Source organism: Dermacentor variabilis, chromosome 2 (genome assembly GCF_050947875.1).
Source record: "Dermacentor variabilis isolate Ectoservices chromosome 2, ASM5094787v1, whole genome shotgun sequence".
NCBI lineage: Eukaryota > Metazoa > Arthropoda > Arachnida > Ixodida > Ixodidae > Dermacentor > Dermacentor variabilis.
The window spans coordinates 99,822,981-99,850,268 of record NC_134569.1 but is presented as its reverse complement, the minus strand read 5'-3'; the positions used below and the strand labels follow the sequence as shown (position 1 = coordinate 99,850,268).

Sequence of the window (27,288 nt, the reverse complement as noted above, 5' to 3'; positions counted from 1 at the left end):
CCTGTGGTGCAGGTTCCTCAGCCAGCTCGCTCCACAGTGGCACCGGTTTGTCCGGAGTGCCTCCTCCGCCCCCACCTCCGCCGCCACCCATGCCTGGTTTGCCGCCACCTCCACCACCACCGCCACCGCCACCCCCACCAGGAAGCAATGCCATCCCTGTGCCACCTCCCATGGTGCCTCCCCTCAAAGGAGGCATTCTTGCACCTCCACCGCCTCCCGGCAGTATGCAGGCGCCACCTGATGGTAAGTGTTATTTCAGCTGACTCATAGCAGGGACCTTGGTTGATACCGACTAGCATTGGCGTAGCCAGGGGAAGGGGATCGAACCCCTCCCTTCAAAATTTTCCGACAACCCCCTTCCCCCCCTTTCCCACGAAACAGAAAGTTTCAGGAGGTGGGCTCGAAAAGAGTGACATGGATGGAAGGGATAGCTTGAATGTGAAAACAAGGCAAGGACTAGTAGCGATCTGAAGGGGTTTGGTGGCCTTTGTCATGGGGGCGATTTCCTCTCCCATGTACAGAACATGCAGTCCTATTCATGGCATGCCTCTGCCTCATTGCAGGTCGTGATGGTTAACACAATCCTGCCAAGGGGGCATCAGCACTAAAAATTCCACATACAGATAAAGATGAGATGAGCGTGTGCATAAAACTTGGGCGCATTGTTGCTCCCCACCAGGCCTTCATGTCACCGAAGAGCTTCTTATTTCTGGTACTTTACCAAATCGTCAGCCGCACTGCAGGGAAAAAAGACATTTCGAAAATATTGCGACTTGCTTGTCTCACCTACAACCATCTATCAGCACATGTTACGACGGGTAGGCTCCACCTGCCCTGTCGTAACGCATGCTGCTTGCTGCATAGAGCCCATCCTAAGTAAACGTCTCGGGAGTTTTCAGAACAGCCGGGCGTCAGGAGACATCACACTTTCAAATCTGTCGGAGCTACTGGCCCTTATTTTACTGCGAACTACCGATGCCCTGATTTTCACAAGGGCTTCTAAACAGGAAGCAGCCCTCTTCGAACCGTCTGCTTCATCAATTCCCGAGTGGGATCAAATAGCAATATGCGTCGCCTGATGGCTACAATACGATGATCGCAAGTTATCCAAACATCTCTTCAAACAAGTAGGACAGTAGGTGACAGAAAGTGAGTGAAACTTGCATCATATGATACTATCAAAGTTCTAGCACAAAGTTTCGTTGCTGTATTTTAAAATCTAGAATAACGTAGCAATGCCCACAACGCTGAAAGAGCAATTGAATACTAAGTGACTTGCAAAATAGTGCCCGCCCTTTTCCATACATAGCCGTCGCCATACCACTCACTAGGAAATCTGGCTGGAAAACAACTGTTATCTCCACTGTTACTCAGCTGCAACATGTCTGGCCTACAAACAAGACACATGATAGTGCGACGTCTTGTCTTTGTTTGGCCCCGTTTTTAGCGCTGTTTGTTTTTCCAAGTCAAGTACCAGCTAGGTCATCGACGTACACTGACATACATAATTGCATCAATTCGTAAATGAAATTTTCGTTTTTTAATATCATCATTTTCAAAGTAACATAAGTATAACAGCATAGTTTGATGCGAAGTGGCTGCATGCTTTAGCAATGGAAAACTTTTGTCAGAAGTTAAGCAAAGTGTTGTTTCGGCAATGTAAACACATGCACCTTTGTTAAAGCATTCTTGTCCAGGGAGGGCTAGAAGTTTGCACTTGCATGGTGTACAACCGCCATATTTATTTATTTATTTATTTATTTATTTATTTATAGAGAGGTGAAAGAGGGGGAAGAGTTGGGGGGTAGTTGTCGGCGGAGTACCCGCTTCGAAATAAATTTATGGCTGTGCCACTGCTGACTAGTTTACTAACTTACTTCACACTTATTCCAGTCATACCAAGCAATAGCAGCTACACTTAAAGCCCTGACATGACAGTTTCAACTTGTAATTTTTTTTTTGTTAAATGAAGGTCCAAGCCCTCTAAACCTAACAAAAGATACTTGCAATCAGAAGAGTGCCTTAAGCAATTGAACAATTTGCTGTAACAGGTTTTCCTACAAATCAGTTTCTCTTTTGGTACCTGGGAGATGAATGCACCATGATTTCATGAGACATTGGCTTGCTATGTTCCTGCAATTGCTGTGGCTGCCACATACTAGCACCGCCAAACAAAATGTGCACTTTTTATGACCTATGTTGCCATACCTGGCCTTCCTACTACACAACATCAAGAAATTTTGCTCTATGTCAAGATGTCACAATAACGTGACATCTTGACAATAACGGCATTTCGAGACCAACTTTAGTGCTGCCGTGTCTCGTTGACATAAACGCTTCAGTTTCCCAGCAAAATTGTCCATATTGTGAGTTGTCCATAATAAAGAACCAAGGTCAAGAAAAAAGCAAACATTAATTTGTTAAAGAGAACACATCTAACATTTATTCAGCCAAGAAAACGAGGGTATAAGGGTTTGCACTGTTCATTTTTACCCTGCTGTAGTGTCCAGGAAACACTAGGCATCAGCTACATGAAGTGGATCTTCGCAACAGAGATGAAAAGATCGGGTGAAGGGGGTAGGAAGGGCTTTGTAATCACCATTCTTCTTGGTGGTCGTTGTGTTACTAGCAGCAGATATGTATTTGGTCTCCAGCTGGGGGGGTCCTGCTTTCCTGGCATAAGCAGCACTCTGTCTACGTGCCTCTCTTCTTTTCTTCTTGTTCCCACTGATGCTGTGCTTCCATCACAATATGAAGCAGTGTCCATAATAACAAGACAAAAATGCATGTATTTTTCAATTTTGTTCCTGAAAAGGCCATCCATAGTCTGGACTGCGAGTATATATATTAACGGGGCAGAAATGCATGACCACCAACCGGTCACTGAAGATTTTGTATATATTGCGAAGTGTCTATATTAATGGGGCCTGTATTAATAAGTCATGACTGTATCAGTTTAAAATATCTAAGTGTAATGATGATCGCACTTGCCATCTGTCGAATGCTGTTATGTGCTACGCGAACGACTCTTGAAGCCATAGCAAGCGGTCTGCAGGCACCAAACATTCTTAAGCAGATGCCCCATTTCATTCCTTTCATCACTTTTCGTACTTCCATGAAAAAAAAAAAGCTACAACGAAACTTGCCTTGGCTTTATTACTTGCAGGCTTCATAATGGTTTTGGCCAACAACAATAAAAAAGGCACCTTTCGATTCTTCTCGTCTGCACTTGTGGGCATGCAGCAAATTGCGAGCGGCAACGATAGTGGCCATGTTTACGCTGACACTTTAAAAGTGTACCCTATCAACACTTTTATGTGTGAGAAGCATGTAGTAGAGTCTCTACAACTTCAAAAATATGTTTCAGTACTACTTTTATGCTTGAAAGCACAGCTTCTGTGCATGATTTAAAGAGTTGAAGTAACTGTTCTTGCTTGAGAGAGTGAGTTCTCTGCGGGGTGCTCTCTCTGCACTTTCCCGATTCATTGCTTTGACGAGTTTCATTTTGTGACGATGCAGCGATGACAATCAAGCGCAAGTTCCAGACCAAATACAAGCTTCCTACGCTCAACTGGATTGCCTTGAAGCCAAACCAAGTCAGGGGAACTGTGTTCAGCGAACTGGACGAGGACAAACTGTACAGTGTAAGTACTTCCCATGAACCTTACCTATGCTATACAAATAAGCTTTGGGTAATTGGCATTTCTGTGCTTCAAGTGTCAATTAATTTACCTCCCATGCTCTCATATATACTAGCTCCATTTCCTAGATCAGGATGAATTCTTTTTTTAACTGCAAAGCTTCCTTTCTGAGCAATCCGTTTGAGTATCTTTTGTTGCGTCATGGTACTCTTACATGGATGCCATTCTCCCCTTTCAAGTTCTCCCTTTTTGTGCACTTCTTCTGGCACACCTAATCTTGAGCAAAATTGATTTTGCTTCACCAAATGTTAGCAGTCCTGTTCTTGCGCAGTAAAAGGCTTACTAACAAGATTAACAAGATATAAAAAAAATTGTATTCTGCTTTGTAAATCTTAATTTCTGTAAGCAAGGGTTCCAACTGGTTTCTTCAGCATCTTTATTTGACAGTCTTTATTAGAAAAGTGGCTATTGTCTCCTCTTATTAATCTGTGTGTTCCCCTTGTTCTTGCAAGACAGTAATATTCAGGGGAATGGACTGACAGGCTAATTTGTTTTGCATTACATGATGTGTAGCACAAATGGGGCACACCAGTGTAATGTTTTTTATATGTTGTGAAATGTTTCATGATGAGCTGCCACTAAACGTGTACCCTGCTTGTATTTTTCCTTTAGGTTATTGACTTCGCACGTTTTGAAGAGCAGTTCAAGCTGGGCGTACAGGGTGCTTTCCCCGACCGAAGTGATGACATCAATAACAGCAAGCGTTTTAAGGTAGCCCACTTGCTCTTTTTTGAGCTGATTTTCATGTATCTTAATCTAAGCCCTGCTAGAAACGTTTGTTTTGCTTCTATGTTGAACTTGTCTGCAGTAAACAAAAAGAAAAGAAAAAGGAATGTTTCTGTTTCAAGAGGAGCTGCAGTTTTGTGCCTGAGCTCAGGTTGACATTGTGAGCAGACTCAACTGTTTATGTTGCAGTCACCTTCCACATTTCTCTGTTCCGTCAGCAAGCTTTCTATGCCGTCGTTACTGATCTTCCTACATAGTGTAAACATCATCAGCCGTGACATTTCTATAAAATGAATGAAGTCACTGCTATCAATTCTCCAAATTAAGATGCCTTTCCAGCTTTAAAAAGCTTTTCCAGATGTCGCCTCATTTGCCCAGTACCAAATACAGAAGACGCACTGATTTAAAAGCATTGTGACATACCAATGTGAAACTTCTTTTTGGAGAAGCCTGCACAGGATTGCACATTCTGCACTACATTTTGCACCTTATGTATAGCCCACAGCAATCAGTTTCATCTAAAAATAAAAACATTTTATTAGATTGTTTGCGCCATGTACATAGTCCACAGACACTAAATTTACAGGCTACACTCATGCGTGAAGAAGTTAGATTTATTTATTTATTTATTTATTTATTTATTTATTTATTTATTTATTTACATATACCGCAGCCCAATATAGGGCTATAGCAGGAGTGGGAACAATATTCATTACTATACATTACACATTAAAAACACACATAAACACGAAAAGACGAATGATCAACAAGAAGTGCTTTACATGTTAGCGAAGTGCTTACCAGTGGCAGCTATCAAATCTTTTAGTGATAGTGAACGAATGTTACCGGGTAGAGAATACCAAAGCTCTATTGTACGTGGAAAAAAAGGTACTTGAATGTCTTAGTATGGGCATAAATAGGTGTTATGTTCAAGGCTTGGGAGCTATGGACACAACTTGCATTAGTAAATGTGATATAGTTACAGTCAGAAAGACCAGAGGTGGAGTTATTAATTGCATACAAATGTTTTAAGGCTTCAATGTGATAATGTGAAGGTAATGGCTGAAAGTTCAAAGATTGTTGAGCCTGTGTTGGTGAGAAAGTGCGGCTATAATTTTGGCAAATGAAACGAATAGATTTTAATTTAATGTTATTGAGCGACCTTATTTCGCATTGTTTGTAGGGGAACCAAATGACAGATGCATATTCTAGAACAGGGCGAGTTAGCATATTATATAATAGGAGTTTAGTATCGTGGCAGGTTTAGTCGTGGGAGTATCATGGGAGGCGCAAATAACCTAGTTTCTTTAGGGCTTTCCCGTTTACATATTTAATATGTTTAGACCATGAAAGATGTTCAGTTAGAACAACACCTAGGTATTTATACTGAGACACTCTTTTAAGTTGGATGCCATCCATAGAATAATTGAATGAGAGGGGGCTCTGTCTATTGGAAAATGACATCACGACTGTTTTACTACAGTTGATGTTCATTTGCCATGCTTTGCACCAAGCGCAGAAAGACATAAGGGACTGGGCAAGACAGTGGTGGCCATCAATGGAGTTAATAGGTTCGTATGCTATACAGTAACTTGCATAAAATCTGATTTTAGTTGAGGTGCTGCGAGGTAAATCATAGATGTATACAGTCGCCGACCGTTTATTCGGACCTCACGAGAACTGCGGAAATTTCCGAATAAACAGGTGTCCGAAAAAGCAGATTAAGAAGAAAAAAGTGAAATCCTTTATTTCTACGCACTCATTCTGGCTCGGCAGTAGGCTTGAAGAAATCGTGAATGCGCCGTTGCACGCTGTTCCGTTTACGCGCACTCAGATAAGCCTGAATCTCGGAGAGGGTCGTACGGTCACTATAGGCGGCTGAAAGCACAGTCACTGCTTGTGCACGCTCCGCACGCGACGGCAGCGTATCACATGGTGCGTCATCTTCCGACTCGGAGTCATTGTCCAGCGGTGCAGCAGAAACCTGATGAATGATCTCGCCGTCGTCGAGTTCTGCGCATGTCAGTACAGCAGTGTCAGCACCTGTGAAACTGTCAAATGAGACGGTGTCCGGAATCGCAATGCAACCACTGCACAGGTCTCGGCAGAACATTTTCCGCGTCAGTAGGGAGCACATCGGAAGGCGAGAAATCTTAGGCCTTCCGGCACCCGCTTGCCGGCATTCCCCAGCGCAGTCTGCGCGGGCACTGTCGGTGCCATTAGACAGTTGACGTGATGTTTCCGTACACCACGTAGGATCACCGAAACCTCGACACAGCACACAAAGAAAACACCACCATGCCGATACCAGTCGCACAAAGGAAAAACGTGGCCTGCTAGCAGCGTCTTGCGCGAAAAAACGAATCAGCTGCTGGATTGTCTTGACATGGCTTACTAAGCTGAAACCAGAACTGCTGTAGAGCCACTCTATCAAACCAGGCAGAAACGATGATGATGAGCGGGGATTTGCAGTAGCGCCACTTCATGGGGCAGCAAGGAGGCTCCGTTAAAAACAAAAATAGCGTTCAGCAAGTTGAACTATGCGCCGGCCAGAGTCAGTGCATGATGCTTTCGATCGAGTTGGCTCAAGGAATGTCCGAAAAATCAGACGAGAGGTTGCAAGGTGTCCGAACTTTCGGCAGTTGTTATACATTATGGTCTATGGGGAGAACGGCGGTGCCGCGAAGCTGACCGAATAATCGGGCATGTCCGACTTTTTGGAGTCCGGAAAATCTGTCGGCGACTGTATTAGGAATAATACAGGGCCTAAAACTGATCCCCGAGGAACGCCTGACGCAATGTTGACAGGAGTTGAGTCCACTGAGTTAAAGGAAACAAATTGTGAGCGATAATGAAGAAAACTGGCTATCCAAGAAACAAGACAGGGATTATTGAATATGGCATTTAATTTTACCAGCAGTTTAGAACGAATCACAGAGTCGAAAGCTTTAGAGAAGTCAATAAAGATGGCATCCACTTGATTACCTATGTCTAGGTTAGAAGCGATATCATAAACAGAATAGACTATTTGCATTACAGTGCTATAACCACAACGAAAACGATGCTGGGCAGATGTGAGAACATCATTAGAAAGGAAGTTAGAAATTCACCATTCATCATTAGAAAAGTGCCAAATATTAGTCTTTTTTTTTTTAAGGAACAGTGTATGTGTACAACTGTGTGAGTACAGGCAGCAGCCAGTTCCATTCCGCATGTGCACTACCAGTCAAATGACAACAGCATCTGAAGATCTGCTGTGTATAGACTGTAGTCTAGAAAGTACTGTATTCCCAAAACTTGGAAGTATCGTTCTATCCAACTCATAAGTTTCTCTGGTCTTGAATTTTTCAGGTTCCTGAGAAGGTGACGCTGTTGGAGCACAACCGGTTACGCAACATGGCCATCTCCAGGCGGAAGATTGAGCTGGCCACAGATGTTGTAGTCAGGGCTGTCAATAGCCTTGACCTCAAGACCATCTCGCAGGACTGCGTCGACATCCTTCTACGCATGGTGCCCAACGATGCCGAGGTCTGTGCCACGTGCAGGCATTTCTTCCTCATCTCTTAGTGCCGTTTGTGTTGCATGTCAAAGGAGTTCCAGGGGCTTAGAAGAAACGGAGAGTTGCCATACTTGCTACTATTTGGTATGCCACTTCTCATTCATACTCTGGGCGGGATTATGAGAAGAGTTTGTAGGTACTACACTGCACTTGTGTGCAGGTGTTTGATGCTTCTGATTTTGAGTCACTGAAAGCATTGGAAGCTTCGTGCAGGCTATGTTCTCTTTCTAATTGTTTTGCTGGTCTTGACACCATTTTCTACCCCATTTCCCCCTAGTCAGGGTCAGGGTGTCTACCAACTGGGAAAACCGGGAATTCTCAGGGATTTTGAGTAATCTGGAAAACTCAGGGAAAACTCTGGGAATTTGTGCCTCTATCAGGGAAAATTAGCTGTAAATTTATTGAAAGGGTCGAAAGTCGCGGTAATGCTGGGTAGAGTAACAGGCAGGAATCGTAATGAATAGTTTTTGACGCCCTGTTGTCGGCTGGAGGAGTTGCCAGTGTACAGTCAGCGACCGACTTTCCGAATTCCCCATAATTTGGGCAGCTTCGTGGCACCACCACGTACCCCATAGAGTCAATGTATCAGAACGTCTGAAATTTCGGACGCAAGAACTCTTTTCCGTCCGATTTTCCGGACGTTTTGCAGTGACTGCATGGCCAAAACGGCGTTAATCAAAGCCATCATGCGGCCGATTTGATTACCTTGCCGGCTCGAACCGGCGCTCTCGCACGCAGATCCACTGGCAGCCGTAGCCACCACTGCAGCAATGCTAGGCCTAGTTGCTTCGACGTTCGCTATGAAGCTTCTTGCCGTTGAGTGCCGTGTTTTTTATTGAAAGAATTCACTGCTGTCAGCAATGGCACCAACTGCACCTTTGTTGTCCTTGCGAATTGCTTAGAAGCTTGGAAAGCAGAGTGCGTTGCATAAGGGCGGTTCCCGAAAGTCAGCTTCGCCTCTTTACAGAAATCTTACTTGGTGAAGCATACGCAAAAGTATTGCAGTGAAGCATAACAAGCGTGGTAAGGTGCTATTGCTACGAGACACAGTATGCATTCCTTAATTAAACACGCGTGCACCCGGTATTTCCTGTCACAGTGTGAGCACTGATATGCCTAATACATGTACCAACAGGCCTTCAGAGCGTTTTCAAATGTGCCTATGGCGGTTTGAGCCCTTAAGGGCAGTAAATGACGTGCATTTACTTTTTTCCAAGTGGCCAATTTTTCGGACATTTTCGCGGCCCCTAGGGAGTTCGAAAAATCGGACGTGGTCTGCGCAACTGACCAAGAAGATGCTTCAAATGGTCCATGGGGCGAACACGTGTCGGAAGGAGGACAAGAACAGAAAGGACCTACGCATTGAGGAATGAACAGGAAAGGAAGCCTGCTGCTGCTGTTTTGGAGGAGCTTGAGCTCAAAAAACAAAGTGTTGGCTGATGCCAAGATGCAGCTGTCCCTCACCCTCATCCAAACCAAAATAAACTCTTTAAAGCAGTGAAACTCAATACTGCATGAGGCGTCGTGCGTGGGCTGAGAGTATGTCAGGAAAGTTGAGGTTGACTTACGAGCTGTTGAGGGAGAATCTCAATTGTGACAAAGTTTGGGCTTCATACTACTGAGCTTGCTATCAGTTGATAGAAATAGCTCATATTCAAAACTATTTGCTTCTGTATGCATCTCGTTTTTATTCGTATTTGAGAATGTCCGACTCGATTTGCAATTTTTTATGAAGACATTTTATTTGCTGTGCATTTTACTAACCCCCTTCCTTCCATTCTATTTTTTAATAACATAAACAATACTGCTTAGTCTTCAAATTGAATTATTGGTTTTTCGTTTTAATTTTTTTTCATATGCTTACCAGAGAGTGACAGCATCGGGCGATATGGTTTCAGCCCATGTTGACATAAAACATAGTTCTGCGTCACTCAGGGAATATTGCAAAGGCACTCAGGGAAAACCCGGATAACTCGGGGAATTTTGAAATGTCAACTTGGTAGACACCCTGCAGTGTGCCAAGATCATGTTTCTGCTTCTAGTATAATGATCCTTGCCATGTTCTGTTGTTGCCTGCGTCCTTAATGACACAGAGAATTGTGGATGTGGTACGCAAAAGCAACTGTTGTTCTCCATATGAAGGCTGTTTTATTGCACTCCAAAACGCTGCGCAAAGCTGCACAACCTTTCACTCATGTTGGATGGAAAGTTGTTTAAGGTTCTGCTTTACGAAAGCATAATGTAGCTGGTCAGAGCACACCTTGTAACCCCATATCAATTGGATATAAGGCTGATGACAAGCACAACCTTGGAGCAAAATTTTGATGAAGCTTTGTGTGATTTCTTGTGAATGCCTTGCAGACGAAAGCATATCGAGAGTACGAACGAGAGAAGAAGCCTGTGGATGCTCTCACAGATGAAGACAAGTTCCTGCTTCAAGTAAGTCATTGACTGATATTAAAATGTAGATGTAGGGTAATCACCTGCCAAATCAGAACAGAGCTAAATGACTTAATAAATTAATGTACTGCAACTACTATCCCCATCACAGAAATAGTGTGTCTAAGCATGAAAGTTTCACATTATCAAAGTTATCTTTCATTTTCCTGTCATCTGAATAATGTTTACTAGTTCACAGCAAGAAGTGTTTGCAGTATTGGAGTGTTAAGGAAGTAGTCCCTACCAAGGTTGTAGGCATCTCGCTGGTTTGGACCATTTTAATAGAGACCTTGGCCAGCAGCGTAGCCGGCTCTCTTTTGACTTGGTCGCTTTAGATATTGGGTGCCCTTCCGCCTTTGTTCAGCATTGACTGGAGTCATGTCGTTCTTGCATTTGCATATTATGCCTCCATCACAGTATGATGAGATCAGTTCTGCAGAAACTTGAAAGATGAGATAGATTAATGCAGGGAAGTGTTGTCATTTATCTGTGTTCCTACATTTTCACTTATCAATTAATTTGCCCTTATGCTGCCGTCTGCCAACCTTTTGGTTAGCTCAATTGGTAGAGCAACTGCCCCAGTGGAGGTATTGGTAGCAGTTCAATGTGTTCATCCTCTCGGACATGTTATGCCATTACTGGGAGTCTTCTGGGCTGGTATAACGTATGGATTCATTTTCCTCAGTGCTATTTCTTTCTTATCATCCACCATTCGCAATTGGCCAATCTTGGTGATAACATACCGCTGATAACATGTAAAAATGAATAGCACTGAAATAGTCGTTACATTTTCTTAGCCCTGCTTTCCTTATACATGTAAGTGCTTTTACTAATGAGAACAGCAATACGAAGAAAAAAGGTTAGAATTTAAATTATACTCTACACTTTATCTATGAAGCAAGTTTAGTGTCTCTTTTGCTACTTGTTACCTGAACCATCATTACAGTTTTTTATATGCAGATATAGTCTCGTGGATTTTGTTCCAAACTTATAGTTTACTTGCATGCTAAAGAAGCCTGGTGTGCTGCGGTCGTTCACGACCAACTAAGTCACTCGTTTTACTTTCTTTTTCCTATAGCTGACAAAGATAGAGAGGTTATCACAGAAGTTGAACATCATGAGTTACATCGCATCCTTTGCGGAAAACATCCAAATCATCACACCGGTAAGAAAACTATTTGCACATGCAACATTACAAGTGTCACAGTGTTTGTTGCTTTAGAACAGGGCATTTCGCTAGATTTAACATTGAGACAAGATGAGGTTAACTAATTCATAAACAGGTGTACTCTGTGATGAAAAGTTGCAGATGTATCTTATTACAAGATTTTCTTGAACCAAATAAAACTTTGTATATTGTGACTGAGCCTTTTCCAAAAATCATTTTCTGCATTCGTTATTTTAGTTATTTGCATTGAGAGCAAGTGCAAATAAAAAAAAATGAAGCCTGCATCATAATTAATGAACATGTGAACTGTTATGCAAATACATTGTCTTGATCAATTTCGAGGGTCGGACAGACTCCTGTATTGTTAAGGAACATCATTGCAATTGAATGACATAGTGCCATTCAAGGTAAAACTTGTTGAAAGGACAAAATAGTACTATGCTACACTCCTGTCGAGAAGCCGAAATGTATTTCAGTAAATTTTACTTTGGCCGGCACTGGTGTCTAATGTTTCACTGCTATCAGCTACAACACTAAATTGAAATATACTTTTCTCTGGGTAGGGGTACTAACCTGGCGTTTATTGCAGCCCGAGTTCATATTCAATTCTCTGTGTAGATCATCTTGTTTTATTCACTATAATTATTTGTCGTTGCCACTGCAGCTCTCTGATTTTCTTTCCACTGCTCTTCATTACTTGCCCTGCAGCAAGTGCACGCAATAACAGCGGCATCTCGAGCAATCAAGAACTCCAAGCGACTACGAAAGCTTCTCGAGGTAAACACTGCCAATGTCCTTCCTGGAGACTATGTAAGAGTGCCCTGTTGTGATGATTCACATCCATGTAATCATCATTGCAATGAAGCCACACCACTGTTTGCCAGAGAGGAGCTGTGAGACTGGTTATCATGGCTGAGGTCGTACGTAATGTTGTTTCTGGAGCTTCATTTTAGCTTTTTATTGTGCATAGTTATTTTAATGAAATGAGAGAAAAAGAACAATGTATGTGATTATTGTGGGAGTTATATGGTGAATTTCCCTCCTGTTTCCTGAGGGTTGCAATCGTAAGTACTGGTTATGTGCTGGGATGGACTGTTTGCCATGGTATGCTTGACCATGTATGAGCGGTTGCAGCAACATTGCGTTACAAAAGAAAGCCTCACCAAATTTCATCTTTTTAGTGCACCACAATTTATATAAATGTAGGTCTTGTCAGTTTCAAGTGAACAGGAACTGAAAAGAAGGTGTCGCTACACTTTGCCATATTGAGATAAATTTTACTGAAGCGCTGTAGCGCTTCACTAAATCAGGCAGCACTTATTTATAGGAAGGATAACTTAATTGTAAGCTCTCTCTACTCAGGCAGTAGTTATCCTTCCCTGCCTGCTACATCTTGTTGTCATGCCCCCTGAAGTGCCAGTATGCTGTTGAGAGCAGTTCTTGAGGAGGGCATTTTCTGCAAAGAACTGAAGTTTGGGTTGTGGCTGACTGCCATCGGTATAGAGAAAGAAAATATGGAACTACTTTTCCTATCAGTTTTACCATATTGATATAAGTTCAGTATGAATGTTATAGGCTAACTTGTTCTTTTGCCCCACTCTGTAACAAATATTTAACAGGCGTTTAAAGTTCACTGTCGTGCATTTCTTACAAGCAGTAGCCCCATCCTACAATGGCACCCATGCTTGCAGCTGTGTTGTTGTACTGTCAACACATAATGTTCATCGTAGGAAAAACAGTGTTTCAAGAGCAGCACATGGGTTCACATAAAATATGCACTGCATTGAGGCTCGGCAGCATTAAGCAAGTGCAGAACTTGCATCTAGCACATTGTATTTATCTGATAGAAATGTGAGGACACCATGTAAAAGGATGGGAAGAAGGGAAATGAGTGAAATAAACGAGGCATAGCACAGATCTTATGCTGAAAAAAAAAGAAGGAAAATATGTACGATTGAGATTACTGTAGATTGAATTCATTTTTTCTGCTGATCGCAGATTTTTCACACGTAACGCAATACTGCCATACTCTTGGTTAAAAGCCTTGAGAAAGAAAGAAGGAATATTTGCACATGTAAATGGAGTAGATGTTGACGTGCGACAAGCCTAATATCTTTGATAATGGCCGAGGCAAACCGAAAAATCAAAACCTCAAGGTACCTGCAGTGGTGCACCATTCACTACAATGAAAGCTTCAGCACAAAAAGAAAACAAAACTCAAAATATGAGAGGGACATTCATTAATAGATGCGGAGTATGTTTGCCTTTTGCATTAATTCTGTTTGCTCAATGCATAGCATATGGCTTGCAGTGCTTTGAGTTTTGACTGGCGAGTAGTTTAGATTATCCAAATTTTTTTTTTTTGCTTCCTTTCACTTATGTGTACCAAAGCATTGCAAAAAGAAAGTGATCAACATCTTAGTATGGTGCCGTACTGCAATAGTGGGAAACTACAAGATGCAGCAACTTTGTGACTATTATTTTTAAGCATTTGTATTCCCATTGGACAAACAAAATACAGATGACTTTTTTTTTTAGAACTTGCAGTGTGGTACAACCTGGAAGTAGCAGGATTTGCTGTTCAGTGACTTGTGTATAGTGTAGTGTTTCACCTGCATTCTTTATGTACTTGTGTCCCACAGGTGATTCTCGCTTTTGGGAACTACATGAACAGCTCGAAGAGGGGCCCTGCATATGGGTTCAAACTACAGAGTCTTGACATGGTCAGTTCACAGTTTTATTTCCAGCTGTCCTTCTGCATTGGAGATGGAGCAGTAGTGGAGCTGTCAAAATATTTGTAGCTGGAAAGCGCAATCCTTTCTGAAATAGACAGCATTGCAAAAATATAAGAAGCACATAATAAATGATGATTGCAAAAATGCTTTTGCCTTCCTGAAAGTTTTATAAGGGGCAGGAATAAGTAGCCTGCAAAAATAATGAAGTCACATTTTCCATCAAGCAAATGTTGAGAGAATACCAAGAGAGTAATGTGCCTGTCTGGCTTGATTTAGCTCGCACCTTTAGTGCTGCTTTAGAAAAAGGTAAGAAATCAGTCACCATTGTTTAGAATAACAGCATTAAATATTTGAGTTCAGTCAAGTTCTTGAGAAAAGGGTCTGTTAACACTGATTTTTAACAAAGTATGTTTGTGTTATATGACAGGCATTGTTCAGGAAAGACAAGTCTGAAGCCTGTTTTGTCAAATCTAAGCTGAATACCCGAGATACTCAGTAGGGATTCTGTGAAGATGTGACGCATGGACAGTGGCCTCCTGTTAATTAAACCTCGGTTCATTCGAGTTTTTTGCTGAAGTTGAAGACACTGGAAAGTTCCTGTGATAAATCGTTCATTTCTGTGCAAGAAAAACGCATTTTGGTTAATGTGAAAGCAGGTCACATTGGTTAATTCGGCTGTCACAGTGCCTGCTCATGCACGCAGCGTTTATCAAAAGCTTGAAAACGCAAGAAATTCGGCAGATGGCATGACTGCTTCCTTAAGTGTGAAACTATTTTGTTCCTATCTTTTAGTGACCAGCGCTCCTTGCACTCATGAAGTCATCTGTTCCCGCTTGTTTTGTGTTGCTGCGTGGAGGCAGTGTTTAAACATGTCAGCCTCATTCACCTCAGGCTGGTCTAGTCACGCGTCAAGAGCAAAAAGCAAAAAAAAAAAAAAAACATTGCAGACTACTTCAAGCAATGAAAAAGATTTTGAATTCGTTCATTTTGTCATCATTTATTAATTCAACCTTTTGAACCCTGCCGTCCCGCAAGGACCAAATTAGCGGAAGTCAGCTGTAGTGCATACTTAAAATTTCTATAAACACACAAGCTTTATTTACATATCTTGCTTATTTAACTGCTTGTTTCATTTAACAATTTAGCAGAATATTACAAGACCTTTCATCTGGAGTTCCTGCTTGAGCCTTTCATGTTGCTGACAGCTGAAACTTACCGGCACCATGTTGAAAGTATGTCTCAGCAACATGGTTTGATGCTAAATGTAGCTTCAGCTAGTTGCAGCATCCTCACCCTCATTTTGAAGTAGTATAATGAAGAATTCTTCTGCAAGAGCCTAATCAAAGGCTGCTGCACTTATGTGGTATGCTTCTTCATATTTGATTAGTTATTAAAGCAAATAGCTTTCTTTGGCTTTTTCAACCGTTTTTGTGGTCAATGGTTGGTGGCTGGAGTTTGGGCTTTCACTGCCGATACAAAAGTGCCAATGCTGAAGGTGCGTGTTCTCATGTAACTGAGATATGCTGGTTAACGGCTCTGTTCTCGATGGAATTACGCAATGACACAATGAACACTTCCTAAAATACTCTCACTATAACAAATACATGCCCTTCGAGGCCATTGTTAAATAAGCGAATAGCCATTTAGAAGCATTTGACAGAAAGCGAAAAAGACATAAAGGAGAGATGCCTCAACCTGCACCGCTATCCTTGCACTGACAGTCATTGTCACTTGTTTCTGCACAATTTTCTTTTTCTTCTGTGTCCTTCAATTTTGCCTTCTGCACAGCTTGCAGACACAAAAACAGCCGACAGGAAGATCTCGCTCCTGCACTACATCGTCGAGACAGTCAGCAGCAAGTTTCCTGACCTTATGGGCTTTGATCAGGAACTGCGATTCGTCGAGCGTGCATGCACGGGTGAGGTCACCTTGATACTGCTGCCATAAGGGCTTTATCAATGCGTCACTTAAGAAAAAAAGAAAAAAGTTGCAGGAAGCAAATACATCAGAGTCTGGCGCGTGTGTATTGAAGGATCCTCTACGTATTTCTTGTTTGAATTTAATGTCCTGAAGCTGTATTGTGGGCCCCTGGAGATGCACTTCGGATGGACGGAGGGCTCGGGATTAACTTTTGCCAACTGGTGTTCCATCTGTAACGCAAAGTTGCCACCTCATACATCTGTATACTATCAGCCGTATGTTTGAATAACACATTAAAGTGCCGGGAAAGCACATATATCACATATACTTGACAAAGGGTCGCCCTCGTGTAAAGGCTGCACTCCAACTTTCAAGGGCGAAATTTTGGGAAAAAATTCTAAACGTCCCGCTGGAGAGCAAATTTAATTCTGTTGATGCTTGATGATACTAGCTGCCGTTTCATTGACAGAGCTCAGGCCAGCACCGCCGTGTCGTTATTTCTTTGTGTGGCATGTCATCTTGGCTGTGTTGGTGGTGTTTCCAGTCAGATCAGTGGCATTTGGCCTCTGGAGAAGGGAGCCTTGTATGGGCCAGTAAAAAACAATAAAAATGTTTGTAACATGTCATTTGCAGCTCTCTTACCCTCTGCTGGAGTTCTGGAAACAGTACGAACTTTTAGTGGGCTGTCATCAGCCTGATTTTTGTAAGGGCTGCACCCAGCCATACCATATGTACACAAGTATACCATATGTACGCGAGTACATATGGTATACTTTTATTACTTGTTTGTTTTGGTTTGCAGTCATATGTAGCATGTTTATCACAGCTGTCCTTTCCACAATGGTTCTTCGAACACTAGAAAAATATGAAAGCCGCCCCACTCGTAAGCTGAAGATCCTAAATTACTGAACCTGTCTTTCACGACATACAGCGGTTATTCTGCATTTGTTCAGTTGCTGAGAGTGAAGCTGAGAGATGCATTCAAAGCCTGCTATTAATTTTTGTCTTCATGATACAAAGAAGTTTAGCTGGTCAGTGGTAAAATTCCGAGCATGGTTTGATTGGTCTCTCCTCATTACAGTTGCTCCTAGTTTTATGTTTTGCCACAAACTCGTCAAATGTGTTGGCCCTTGGCAGTACTTACTCTCTTGCAGTTAAAAATTTGTTTTGAGAAGTCATGATAAATGTTTAGAGATTTGTCACTGTATATACTCAAAGCTCATTGATTCATTGCCTAAAATCCATCTTCTGTTGTCATGTGCCTAAAGCTTATCTGGTCACTGGCTTGAGTTGTCACCAGATGAGAAGGATATGCCCGGTTTGGCCCTAACACTACACTTATGGAATAAAATTTTTCATGTGTTACTGCCAACAGGTCTATTGGCATTGTGCTTACCCTTCTGTTCCTTTGGTAGTATTCACATTGTAGGTCATCTCCAGTCATTCCTTTTGCCTTTATTTAAGTAACAACTGTCATAAAATATGTTGGGGTGTTGTTCTGCACTTGTAAGCTATCATCAGGCCACATGAGGTCATACATAACCTAACCTAGCCTAATTGGAACAACAGGACAGGTAACCAAATAAGACGATGGTTTCAGAAAAGACAGGCATTAAGCTGTCTGCAGGGACCCTTGTTTATGAAAGAAATACTGAAGGAGTCTTCCACCCAAGAAGTACATGCCTGTCAGCTCTCTCTAATTTTCCACAATGTTACATTGCACAACGTTATGTTACATGCTGTGATGTTACAAACGTTGCATCATGTTTTGTAAAAAAAAAATTCTGTTCATGAAAAGGTTTTGTTTGTCGGTTTTCTACCCTAATGTTGGAAGTCTTCCGACGGGGAAAGGATGCCAGAGGGGTGCTTGCTTGGAGCAAGTTTATGCACACAAACTCCTGAAGGGAAAAATTTTTATCCACCCAACTGTAGCACAAAGCTACAAAGGAAACCCACACAGGTTTCTCGGAAAGAAAGCTTCGCAGTTGAATAAAAATTTGTCATGGTCCAGGATCTCGGACCAGGATGAATTTTTCTTCAACTGCATGTCTTTCTTTACGTTCAGGTGAATGGCACTTTTTCCCTTTCATGAACTTTCCTCCACCTTGCGGGCTTCCGTGGAACTGATTTGCCATAAAGAAGCACCTGAAGCAAGTGAAATCGGCAACAGCAAGTTCACTGAAAAGGTCGCATGTGATCTAAAAATAACGTATTGCTCGTCTTTCTCTGTCGTTCTAAGTTTGTTGCTGCGTGTGTGCTGCATCTAAAGGTAAATCATAGCCTAATAAAGTGCATATCTATCCCCGCAAAAGATTTATTAAGGGCAAGCTTTAAAAAGAAATTAGCGTTATTGGCCCCACCCCCTCAAGTGTTGTATCTGCAGGACTTTTTTACTGGTTTTGAAGTGCGCAGGTTGGCAGTTATTGAAATGTTTTGCTACAAGGTTTTCGCAGTGCACAACTTTTGCATTGTAAACGGTTACAGTGACGCTTGAAAACATCCTGACGGACAGCCATGAGCTGGAGAAGGGCATGGAACTGTGCAAACGAGAGCTGGCACTGCGGCGGGACTCCAAGGATGCAGCTGTGCTGCAAGAGTTTCTGGCACAGTCTGAGGACAAGCTCCGCAGGCTGCAGCAGGACATCAAAACAGCTCAGGTGCTCACAGTTGTTATTGTTGTTGGTATTGTTTGGTTCGAAGACGTGTATACAAATGAAAGAGATAAAAAAATAGCAAGGAGTAGGCTGGCAGCTGCCACATAAAACTCAGAAATAGCTTGACACAAGTGGAATGCTTCGTTAAAATATTTAAATATATCCAGCTTGTTTGAATTGTAAGTGCTCTTTATACATTCTTGCATGCATTGCAAGGTGGCTGAATTTATGAAATGTGATGGAAAGAAAAATAAAAGAAAGAAAATCAGCTGTCATCAATTATGACACTATACAATCAAATCTCAGTTCAAAAAAACCTTATTTTACAAAATTTTCTTTTTAACAATATGCTCTCGGTTGTCTGACATATTCACAGAGCGTAATACATTAAAAAGATAAATACAGCTATGTAAACTCAACATCTCACACAATTTAACAGATTCCTGGGAGGAAATATGATGAAAATATGGTTATGCTTTGTTTCAGTTCAGGTCACTGATGGCGTTGACCTGTTGCCGCTCTCGTGAAGGAAGACAAAACATGCGCAATGGGTTTGCTGTCTGATATAAGTCTATATGCAGGCAAAAATTTCAACCTTTATTGTTCTAGAATAAATATAATACTAGCCATGTTAGTTTATTACATTAGCATGAGTGTTCCCAGTGTTTTCAATATAATGAAGTTCTCTAACAAAATAAAACGCATATTGATTCGGTTTCGTGGAATCAAGGTTTAACAGTAGTCTCTCTGTAACGGATGATGTTACCAGTGGTGTCAGCTTTCATGTAGGTCTTCTCGTGTACATGAGTAAGGACCTAATTTAGTGTTCCAGTTGAGGCCTTTAAGAATTTGACCTTGTGAAGGTGATAATGAATGCAATCACTACTGATAAAGGTGATAACGTGCCAGCACTACTAACCACAAGTCACCTGCTGCAAAGCCAGGCACTTCAACACTTGCAATAAGGAAAAAATTCAGACTTGCACATGCTCTACACACGTGTTCTACACATGTGCACCTTTTAACTGTCAACTGCTCTATATGCCAATTGACAATGTAAGCAAAAAAAAAAAAAAAAAGAGCAGTAGAGTAGCATTAGATAATTTAAGGGCCCCTCACCAAGCCCCATTGCAAATTTTGGTTATACACTTGAGGTTGTAAAGTGCCGTCCAAGGAGCGCTCTATCAAAAGAATTTTTCAAACCAGTTCATTAACGGAAAAAATAAAAGCAATTAACTGTCCTGTTACTATGTCACCAAGAGGCAAGCGTCACTGCCAATGGAGACACTCTCTCCCTCTGCCTCTAGTAGTATTCCTAAGTGGCGTTTCTTCCCTGTTTTCTCGCTTATCGGAGCCAAGGGGCGTACCACGACGTAAGCCCCACCTCCTTCCTTGCAGTGTCGCTCCTTTCACATTAGATGAGCGGTCATGATGCGCGACAAAACACACACTGCGAGGAGGAATGTGTGTGTGTGTGTGACCGTGGCTCTTGCTGGGAGTGCACTGCCTCGAGAGTGAAGGAGTGTGGCGTGTGCCTTGAAATTTCAGCTGTTCTCGCGGCATGCAGCACGGTAATATTTTGCAGACACAATTGTGAGCGCATCAGGTATACCCTACACTTGTCTGTTAAAAATGACGAAACCTGGTGAGGACCCTTTAAGCAACTCGGCAAGAACCTCAAGCACAAACAAATCTAGCTAAATGCTACAAAGGGTCCTCTGAAAGCGCTACAAACATCGAGTGCATTTTAAGTGCATAATGCTTTCATACGTTTAAAATAACCAATGGGCATTCTTTCAACATAAAGGAAGCACCAAGGCATGCTTTTGTAACACGCTGGGCTCCTTGGATCTGGAACTCCATATCACATTCCCCTGCTTACGCTTTCCAATACAACTTTACTGAAGAGCTCAGTATGATAGTAAGCAGTTATACCAAGTATGTCATAAGAAGCCAACAAACAACGACGCCAAGGACAGCATAGGGGAAATTACAGTAGAATGTCATTCATACGTTTTGGAAAATACAGCGAGAAAAAAACATAGTAACCGAGAAAACATACGATCCGAAGCAACTAAAAAAATTTGACAGACTCACCTATTTTTGACATCTACGTAATGCGAAGCGTCGCGCGAATCGTTCCGGCACGAGGTGTCGACGCATGTTGACCTGGTGGTGCTCAGGCAGCCCGAGATGAGTTTTGTTCTTTTCCTATTGCGTGGTATTTTAATACGGTGACAGGAAAGCGAAATGAAATCGAGCTGGTGGGCAACGCCGGATGCCGCCGAAGCGAGACGTGATGCCCACATTGCACTGCCTGCAGCAGGAAATGGCGATTATCGTTTAGTAAAAGCATGCAGTACGCTACCAAGGGCACTACGCACCAAGGGCTGTAAAACAGATAGGTGAAGATGCTTATCACAATAGGTTTGGCGGCGATAGCCTTGGAATGAGGCATACGACAACCTGGGTGGAGATTTGGTGGTACCGGAACAAGAAACTATGCGCGCCATCGTTTTCACGTAAGACGGGCAGCTATATGCTGTTTTCGATTGCGCACACCTCGCGCCTTTTCTTGTTCACATGGGATGTGGCGGCCAGAAAACATATACGATGGCAGTCTGCAGCAAGAAGCGGTGGCGTGTGGGGAGCATATGGCGCTGGCTAAGGCTCCCAGGTTTAGTTGTAGTAGATAAACATAAATATCCCATAAATTAGGTGAGAAAACGGTGCTGCGGCAGCACAGTTGGCAAGAACATCACACACGTAATGTGAAGATGTGGGTTCATGCCCTACCTGAGACCAGTTGCTTTTTCATCCACTTTCATTTCCACTAATTTATCATTTCTTTCATTCAGTTAGTAAGCACATGTAATTTCTCCTATGCTGTCCATGGTGTCTTTGTTTGATGGCTTCTTATGATGTGACTAATAAAGATTAGGCCCTAGGTTTCCTTTCTTCTTGTTCATACCAAGTATGTGACACATTGGATCCAGAAAGAATGTTCAGCGAATATGACTGTGTGAGACAATACCTAGCGAAAGCAGGAGATGTCATTGCATTGTTAGAGTCCTGTGGCATCCCATTTTTCTCTGTGCATGGACATTTACAAAATGCATAGGATTTGGTGCAAAATTGTTGGGAGAAAGAGAATAGCTTAATTAAATCGGGGAAAGGGGGATAGGGGATTAGGAGCTTTATGGGTATAGTGCCCCAAGTCCAGGGCTCCACTGGCTTCTACCACTAGCCGAACATGACCAAGAATTGCCTTCTGCACCTTCGGGTCTGAACTGGCGAGTTGTGCCTTTCATTGCTCCAGTGTGTTGGTTGGATTATACCCAACTAAGTTGAACATTCTATTTATAAGTCAGAGACATTAGTTTAAAATATATAATACAGTACTGTATTAATGGGCACTTGCCTTTGTCTGTCTTCAGTTTTTGAATTGGCTTATTGTAGCTTCATAATTTCCTACGCTTAGCTAACTTACCAACTGTACAGAATTTCTGTTGCAGTAGTAGTTGCAAGTTAGACTTGCCTGAAACCCTTGTAAGGATGCAGAAAAAGTATATAAGAGCTGAATTGGCATCTCTTTAACTACATCCAAGCATGATCAAGCAAACTAAATGATTGTTTTGGAAACTGGGAATCGTAGCAGAATGCTGGATGCTAGTTCAGGTGTGATCTTTTGGATAGCATGAAACTGTCTGCCAAGTTGTTGAATGCCTTTAAGATGTGTATGAACTCAGATTGACACAATTCTCTTGATAGCACTTTGCTGTTTTATTTTGAAAGGATGTGAGAGTGGTCATGTTGGTAATCCAGGATTGAAGATTCCTGATATTCCTGATATGGGGGGTTGAAGTTGAAGTTTAATTTTCACCAGCAACAGTACAGTGTGTTTTACACAGAACAGTTATGGCCTGGAGAGTGGGAAAAAAGCTGCGCTGATGCAGCTTGACTAGCCCCACCTCCCATCCGTACAAGGCAGCAGAACGACAGCACAGCAAGCTTCATACAGTCTTAACGTATGATAGAAAAATAAGCAAAATAAATAAATAAAACTTGTACGATACTTGTCAAGTAGACATACTTATATGCACCCTTGGGTGCCTAAAAGTACATAAATCGTTCACGCACAAAAAACCAAAACCAATGATGAGAAAATTACTGCAAGGTAACATAACAGTAAGACATGCCGTAAACAGAAAGGAGTGCTTTATTTTGACAGAATTTTTTTAGGCTTGTAGCGGATCATGTGAACATGTTGAATAGCTCCCTTCCTGAAAGGACATGCAAGTGATCTTCTGTAAGCTTGAACGTATTGAGTACGTATGGAATGGTGAATTTTAACATTTGGAGACCCTAATTCGTTCGTGTTTGGGGAATGTGCCAGTGTTCAGAATTTCTGATGGTACGCAATGAAATTTTTGGCTGTAAATGCGCTAAACCTCTTAAGTTTAGGCTAAAGTGTAGATTAAAAACATTTTTTTTGAAGCCAGAATTTTATGCCTGATAAGCAATGATGATTGTGTTGTATTGCATGGTTTTTGCAAGAAGTTAATGCAAGAACTGATGCTTTTGAAATGGCTGATTGTTCTTGTAGGTGATATAGTTGTGCTCATTGTATTCTTATCTGTATATTAACTTGTACAGCACTCACTCTTAAAAGCATTGTTCTGTAAACTCCTCTCTCATTGATGAAGTGTCTCTTTTGTCATTGCAGGAAGCTTATGCTGACTGTGTGGAGTACTTTGGGGAAAGTGCACGGAGTGTTGCTACCAACATCTTTTTCTCCATGTTCGTTCGTTTCATCAAGGCATTCAAGGTAGCCCTGATGTCCCTGACATCAATCATTAACAAAGCATCCTGTTCTATAAGATGGTGGCACACTACACATGTACCAATCTGCACACATTTGACAGGCACATACATTGCATATTGCTACTGCCATCCCTTCTGAAGCTTCAAGCTTCTGAACCTGTAACACAGCTTAGTCTCGTGGCTTACATTTATAAGATGTGTGCCTTCTCATGTGTCATACTGCACTGCTTCCTAGTTGGCCATGGGCTCTGTATTGAAGTTTTTCGTGCAAGCCCAGTGCTTGAATGCTCAGGAATGTCAAGAGAGGTCACGAGCTCACATTTCATAGCTTAAGAGAGCCAGGATTGTGAGAGGGACATTGTCTAGTATTAGGCAGGTGAAGCACACATTCTCCTGCATATTTTCAACAGAGGATGCACATAGTCTCTTCCAGGAAACTATTGTTTCCAATGGGCTCGGCTTGTTCATTGAAAATGGTGGTGCAGGAGCACGGAGCAAGGAACATTTAGGAGTGGAAACTCCGCTGTTTGCGGCGACCAGAAAAGGTCACAAGCCCGCGGAGCCGTTATCGAGCTGGCGGCCTGGAAAGAAATTACCGCCATTGAGAGCGCGCCGGAGCCGCTGGCCCAGGCGCTGCATTTTTTTTTTTTTTCGCTGCGGCTTCTACGACGCGCCGCATGCGCCACTGTATACGGCACTGTCGGCGCATACAACAATTGTGACCTTATCTGGTCGCCCGCGCTCGCTCGCGCTGACGGGAGTTTCACCTCCTAAATGTCTTACTTCGTGTGCAGGAGTCAGACAAGCTTCTCCGGTAACCTTTGTGTCTTTGCTCTTCCATCCGAGCAGCAGGCTGATCAAGAGAACGAAACTAGGAAGAAGATGGAGGTGGCGGCTCAGGAAGCGCTCAAGAAGCCACCCCAGGAGTCCATCCAGAAGAAGAATCTACTCAACGCCAAGAAGAGCACCCAGGTAAACAACCGGCCACTGGCCAACATCCCCGCTGTCTACCGCTTCTGGCGGGCACAGACCACCCGCTGAGTCATCGCCTGTCTTGCCTGCCCCCCTCCTCCCCACCATCTTGCCATCGACTATTGCTGCCATGTCTGTGCCACTGCTTATGCCAATGTGAAGTGGCTTTGCGTTGGTGATATCACCCCTCTTCTGTAGAGCTTGATGCATGTGTTGAAGAGTGTGGAGCTAGGGGCTGAAGCATTCTCATGTTGCTTTTTTTATGGTAATTGGGTCTCTTTTTTGTTCATTGCGCTTCTTGTAATGAACAACAGTGATTGAACTCCAGTGCTTAAGGAATCGGTGAAACACTGGAGCATCATCAAAACATGGCAGTGACAGGAATGATGCAATTTACGGCATTTTTAATGCAATCTGAGTGCTCTAAATGCTTGTCCCTGGCCCGTCACTAAAAGGCAACAGATTTTTGTGGCCTCAGTTGTGTACTTGGCTGCAAGCTGAAGCTGCCACCAGGCATGCGAGACTCCAACTTGTGTTCATTGAAGTGGCAGACAGCTGATTTTTCTGCATAATTTGGTTCGAAGCCTAGTTAGTGGTCGTGCTTCAAATTCTTTATTTCGTTCCACCAGCTAGAAAATACAGGTACGCTGTAGCTCAGTCACGTTACTAGGCTCTGGAAAGCCAGCTGTTTTGTAATAGTTGATCATATAAGTGCAAGCATGCATACAGTTTCAGCATTTTTTTTTTACTTGCATCAGTGGCTACAGTTTGTGTTACTTTGAGACCTATTTATTATTAGACAAGCCATCGCTTTAGGTGGATAGTGCTATGGCTGACAAAGCCGTGTGACAGGATGTCTGTTTACAACATTTCTTTTTGTTGTTGTCGTTGTTGTTGTTGTTGTTGTTTGCTTTTCCTGCAATAATACTTGTAATTTTATATCATAAGTGACGTCTCTCAGCATCAATGCCAAAGTACTTCTGTTGACTGCATAACTTTGTCTACTTCAAAGAAGAGCCTTTTGCGGTACTTTGTCTGTTTTGTCCAGCAGCATAAAACTGTCCAAGGTGTTCCTTTATTTAGAGCCTTCATTGCAAAAAAAAAACAAAAAAACTTTTGTCTATATGGAGAGATATGGAGAGAGAGCCTGTAGCTGTTGCATAAAAATCATCATGGAGCTCATGAGTCTTGCTTCAAATTACTCACCTAGCACTAACATTGTAAAGTTTTATGTAATGATAAGTCTAGAGGAGACTGGGTGATGTGACATGGACAATTATTAAGTAAACATGCATGTACAAAAAGCTGACTAACTTTGCTTACTTAACGATTGCTCAACCAGTATAAATTTAGACATTGTAGCACAGCAGGTTAAGCATGAGCAAAAAAAATATATATAAAATTATAAATAAATAGAATTAGAATGTTAGTTGAAACATTTGTACACCATTTTCAAACAGTGGATTCAACATGTTTGCTGTTGCAGCATCTGCAATAAGAAAAGTACTATAAACCAATGTTGCTGTTGTCCCAGAAGGGTTTGGGTGCGAGCTAGTTGGTACGGATCATTCATATTTAAAACAGCACCAAGAAAACACGGATAAGGGAGGACACAGGACGAGCGCTGACTGCCAACAACACCTTTATTGGAGCCTGCGCAAATGTATGCAATTTGCAACGGGCATAAAGAGAGTGAAAGAAGAAGGGGAAGGCGAGTCATCGTCAGTCAACTCCTGCTGTGCATGCATCCATAACATTAAACTATATAAAAGTAACCATAACATGGTGGACACAGGCCAAACTGATTAACCTCTAAGGAACTTAAGTTCTTTATCATGAAGTGCTATGGAAGGGGAACTAGCACAGGTGGCTCCTAACTGACACATTGAAAATGCCTCAAAGATATCTCTGGCCATCTGATTGCTGTACCTTTTCAACACACGTGTCGTCAAGGAGTGGTGAACAGCCACACTTTGCACAATGAACAGCCAGATTACTGCCATTCTTAATCTTGACGCAGTGCGCATGCTCTCGCAAACATTCATTGATACAGCGTCCTATTTGCCCTATGTAAGTGCAGCCGCAAGAGGTGGGAATGGAATACACTACATTGGGACTGCAGTCTACAGGCTTGGCGACATGTTGCTTATTGCACAGTCCAGGTGTTCTCTGGCTTTCGCTGACTTTTTTGCACATCCTTCCCAACTTGTTAGGTGCAGCAAACACGACCTTTACACCGGCCCGGCCTGCGGCTTTCTTGATGCGATGGGACGCACCATGTATATACGGGATCGCAACAGCCTTGGTAAATTAAGACATCACCCGCTTTGCGCTGTTTCTTGGGGGAACGAGCCTCTTGCAATGAAACTTCCACCAAGGGTGACAGCAGTTGTTCAGGATAGCCACTTGCTTTAAACCGCTGGACTTGATTGGAGAGGCTGCTGGACATCGAGGGGTGGCAAGAGCGAACGACCGCATTTCTAAGGGCCCCTAGGGTGTAGGGGAAAAGGTGTTTTTTGGAGCGCGAGGCAAACATCCAACACGTGTGCCCTTCCTGGAGGTGCCCTGCATTCCAAAAAACACCTTCTCC

General features: G+C 42.5%; 1 protein-coding gene across 2 annotated transcripts in view; it reads left to right on the top strand.

Moving 5' to 3' along the window:
- The window catches only part of Frl (formin-like protein), a 306,989-nt gene that overhangs the window by 260,250 nt on the left and 19,451 nt on the right, over positions 1-27,288 (top strand). For both annotated transcript variants that reach the window (XM_075681479.1, XM_075681478.1), the window contains exons 13-24: positions 13-243; positions 3,520-3,644; positions 4,314-4,412; positions 7,779-7,955; positions 10,348-10,425; positions 11,504-11,590; positions 12,302-12,370; positions 14,236-14,316; positions 16,117-16,246; positions 18,733-18,905; positions 23,629-23,730; positions 24,576-24,698. In XM_075681479.1, the coding sequence (XP_075537594.1) occupies positions 13-243; positions 3,520-3,644; positions 4,314-4,412; positions 7,779-7,955; positions 10,348-10,425; positions 11,504-11,590; positions 12,302-12,370; positions 14,236-14,316; positions 16,117-16,246; positions 18,733-18,905; positions 23,629-23,730; positions 24,576-24,698 (1,475 nt within the window). The remainder of the gene's footprint in view (positions 1-12; positions 244-3,519; positions 3,645-4,313; positions 4,413-7,778; positions 7,956-10,347; positions 10,426-11,503; positions 11,591-12,301; positions 12,371-14,235; positions 14,317-16,116; positions 16,247-18,732; positions 18,906-23,628; positions 23,731-24,575; positions 24,699-27,288) is intronic.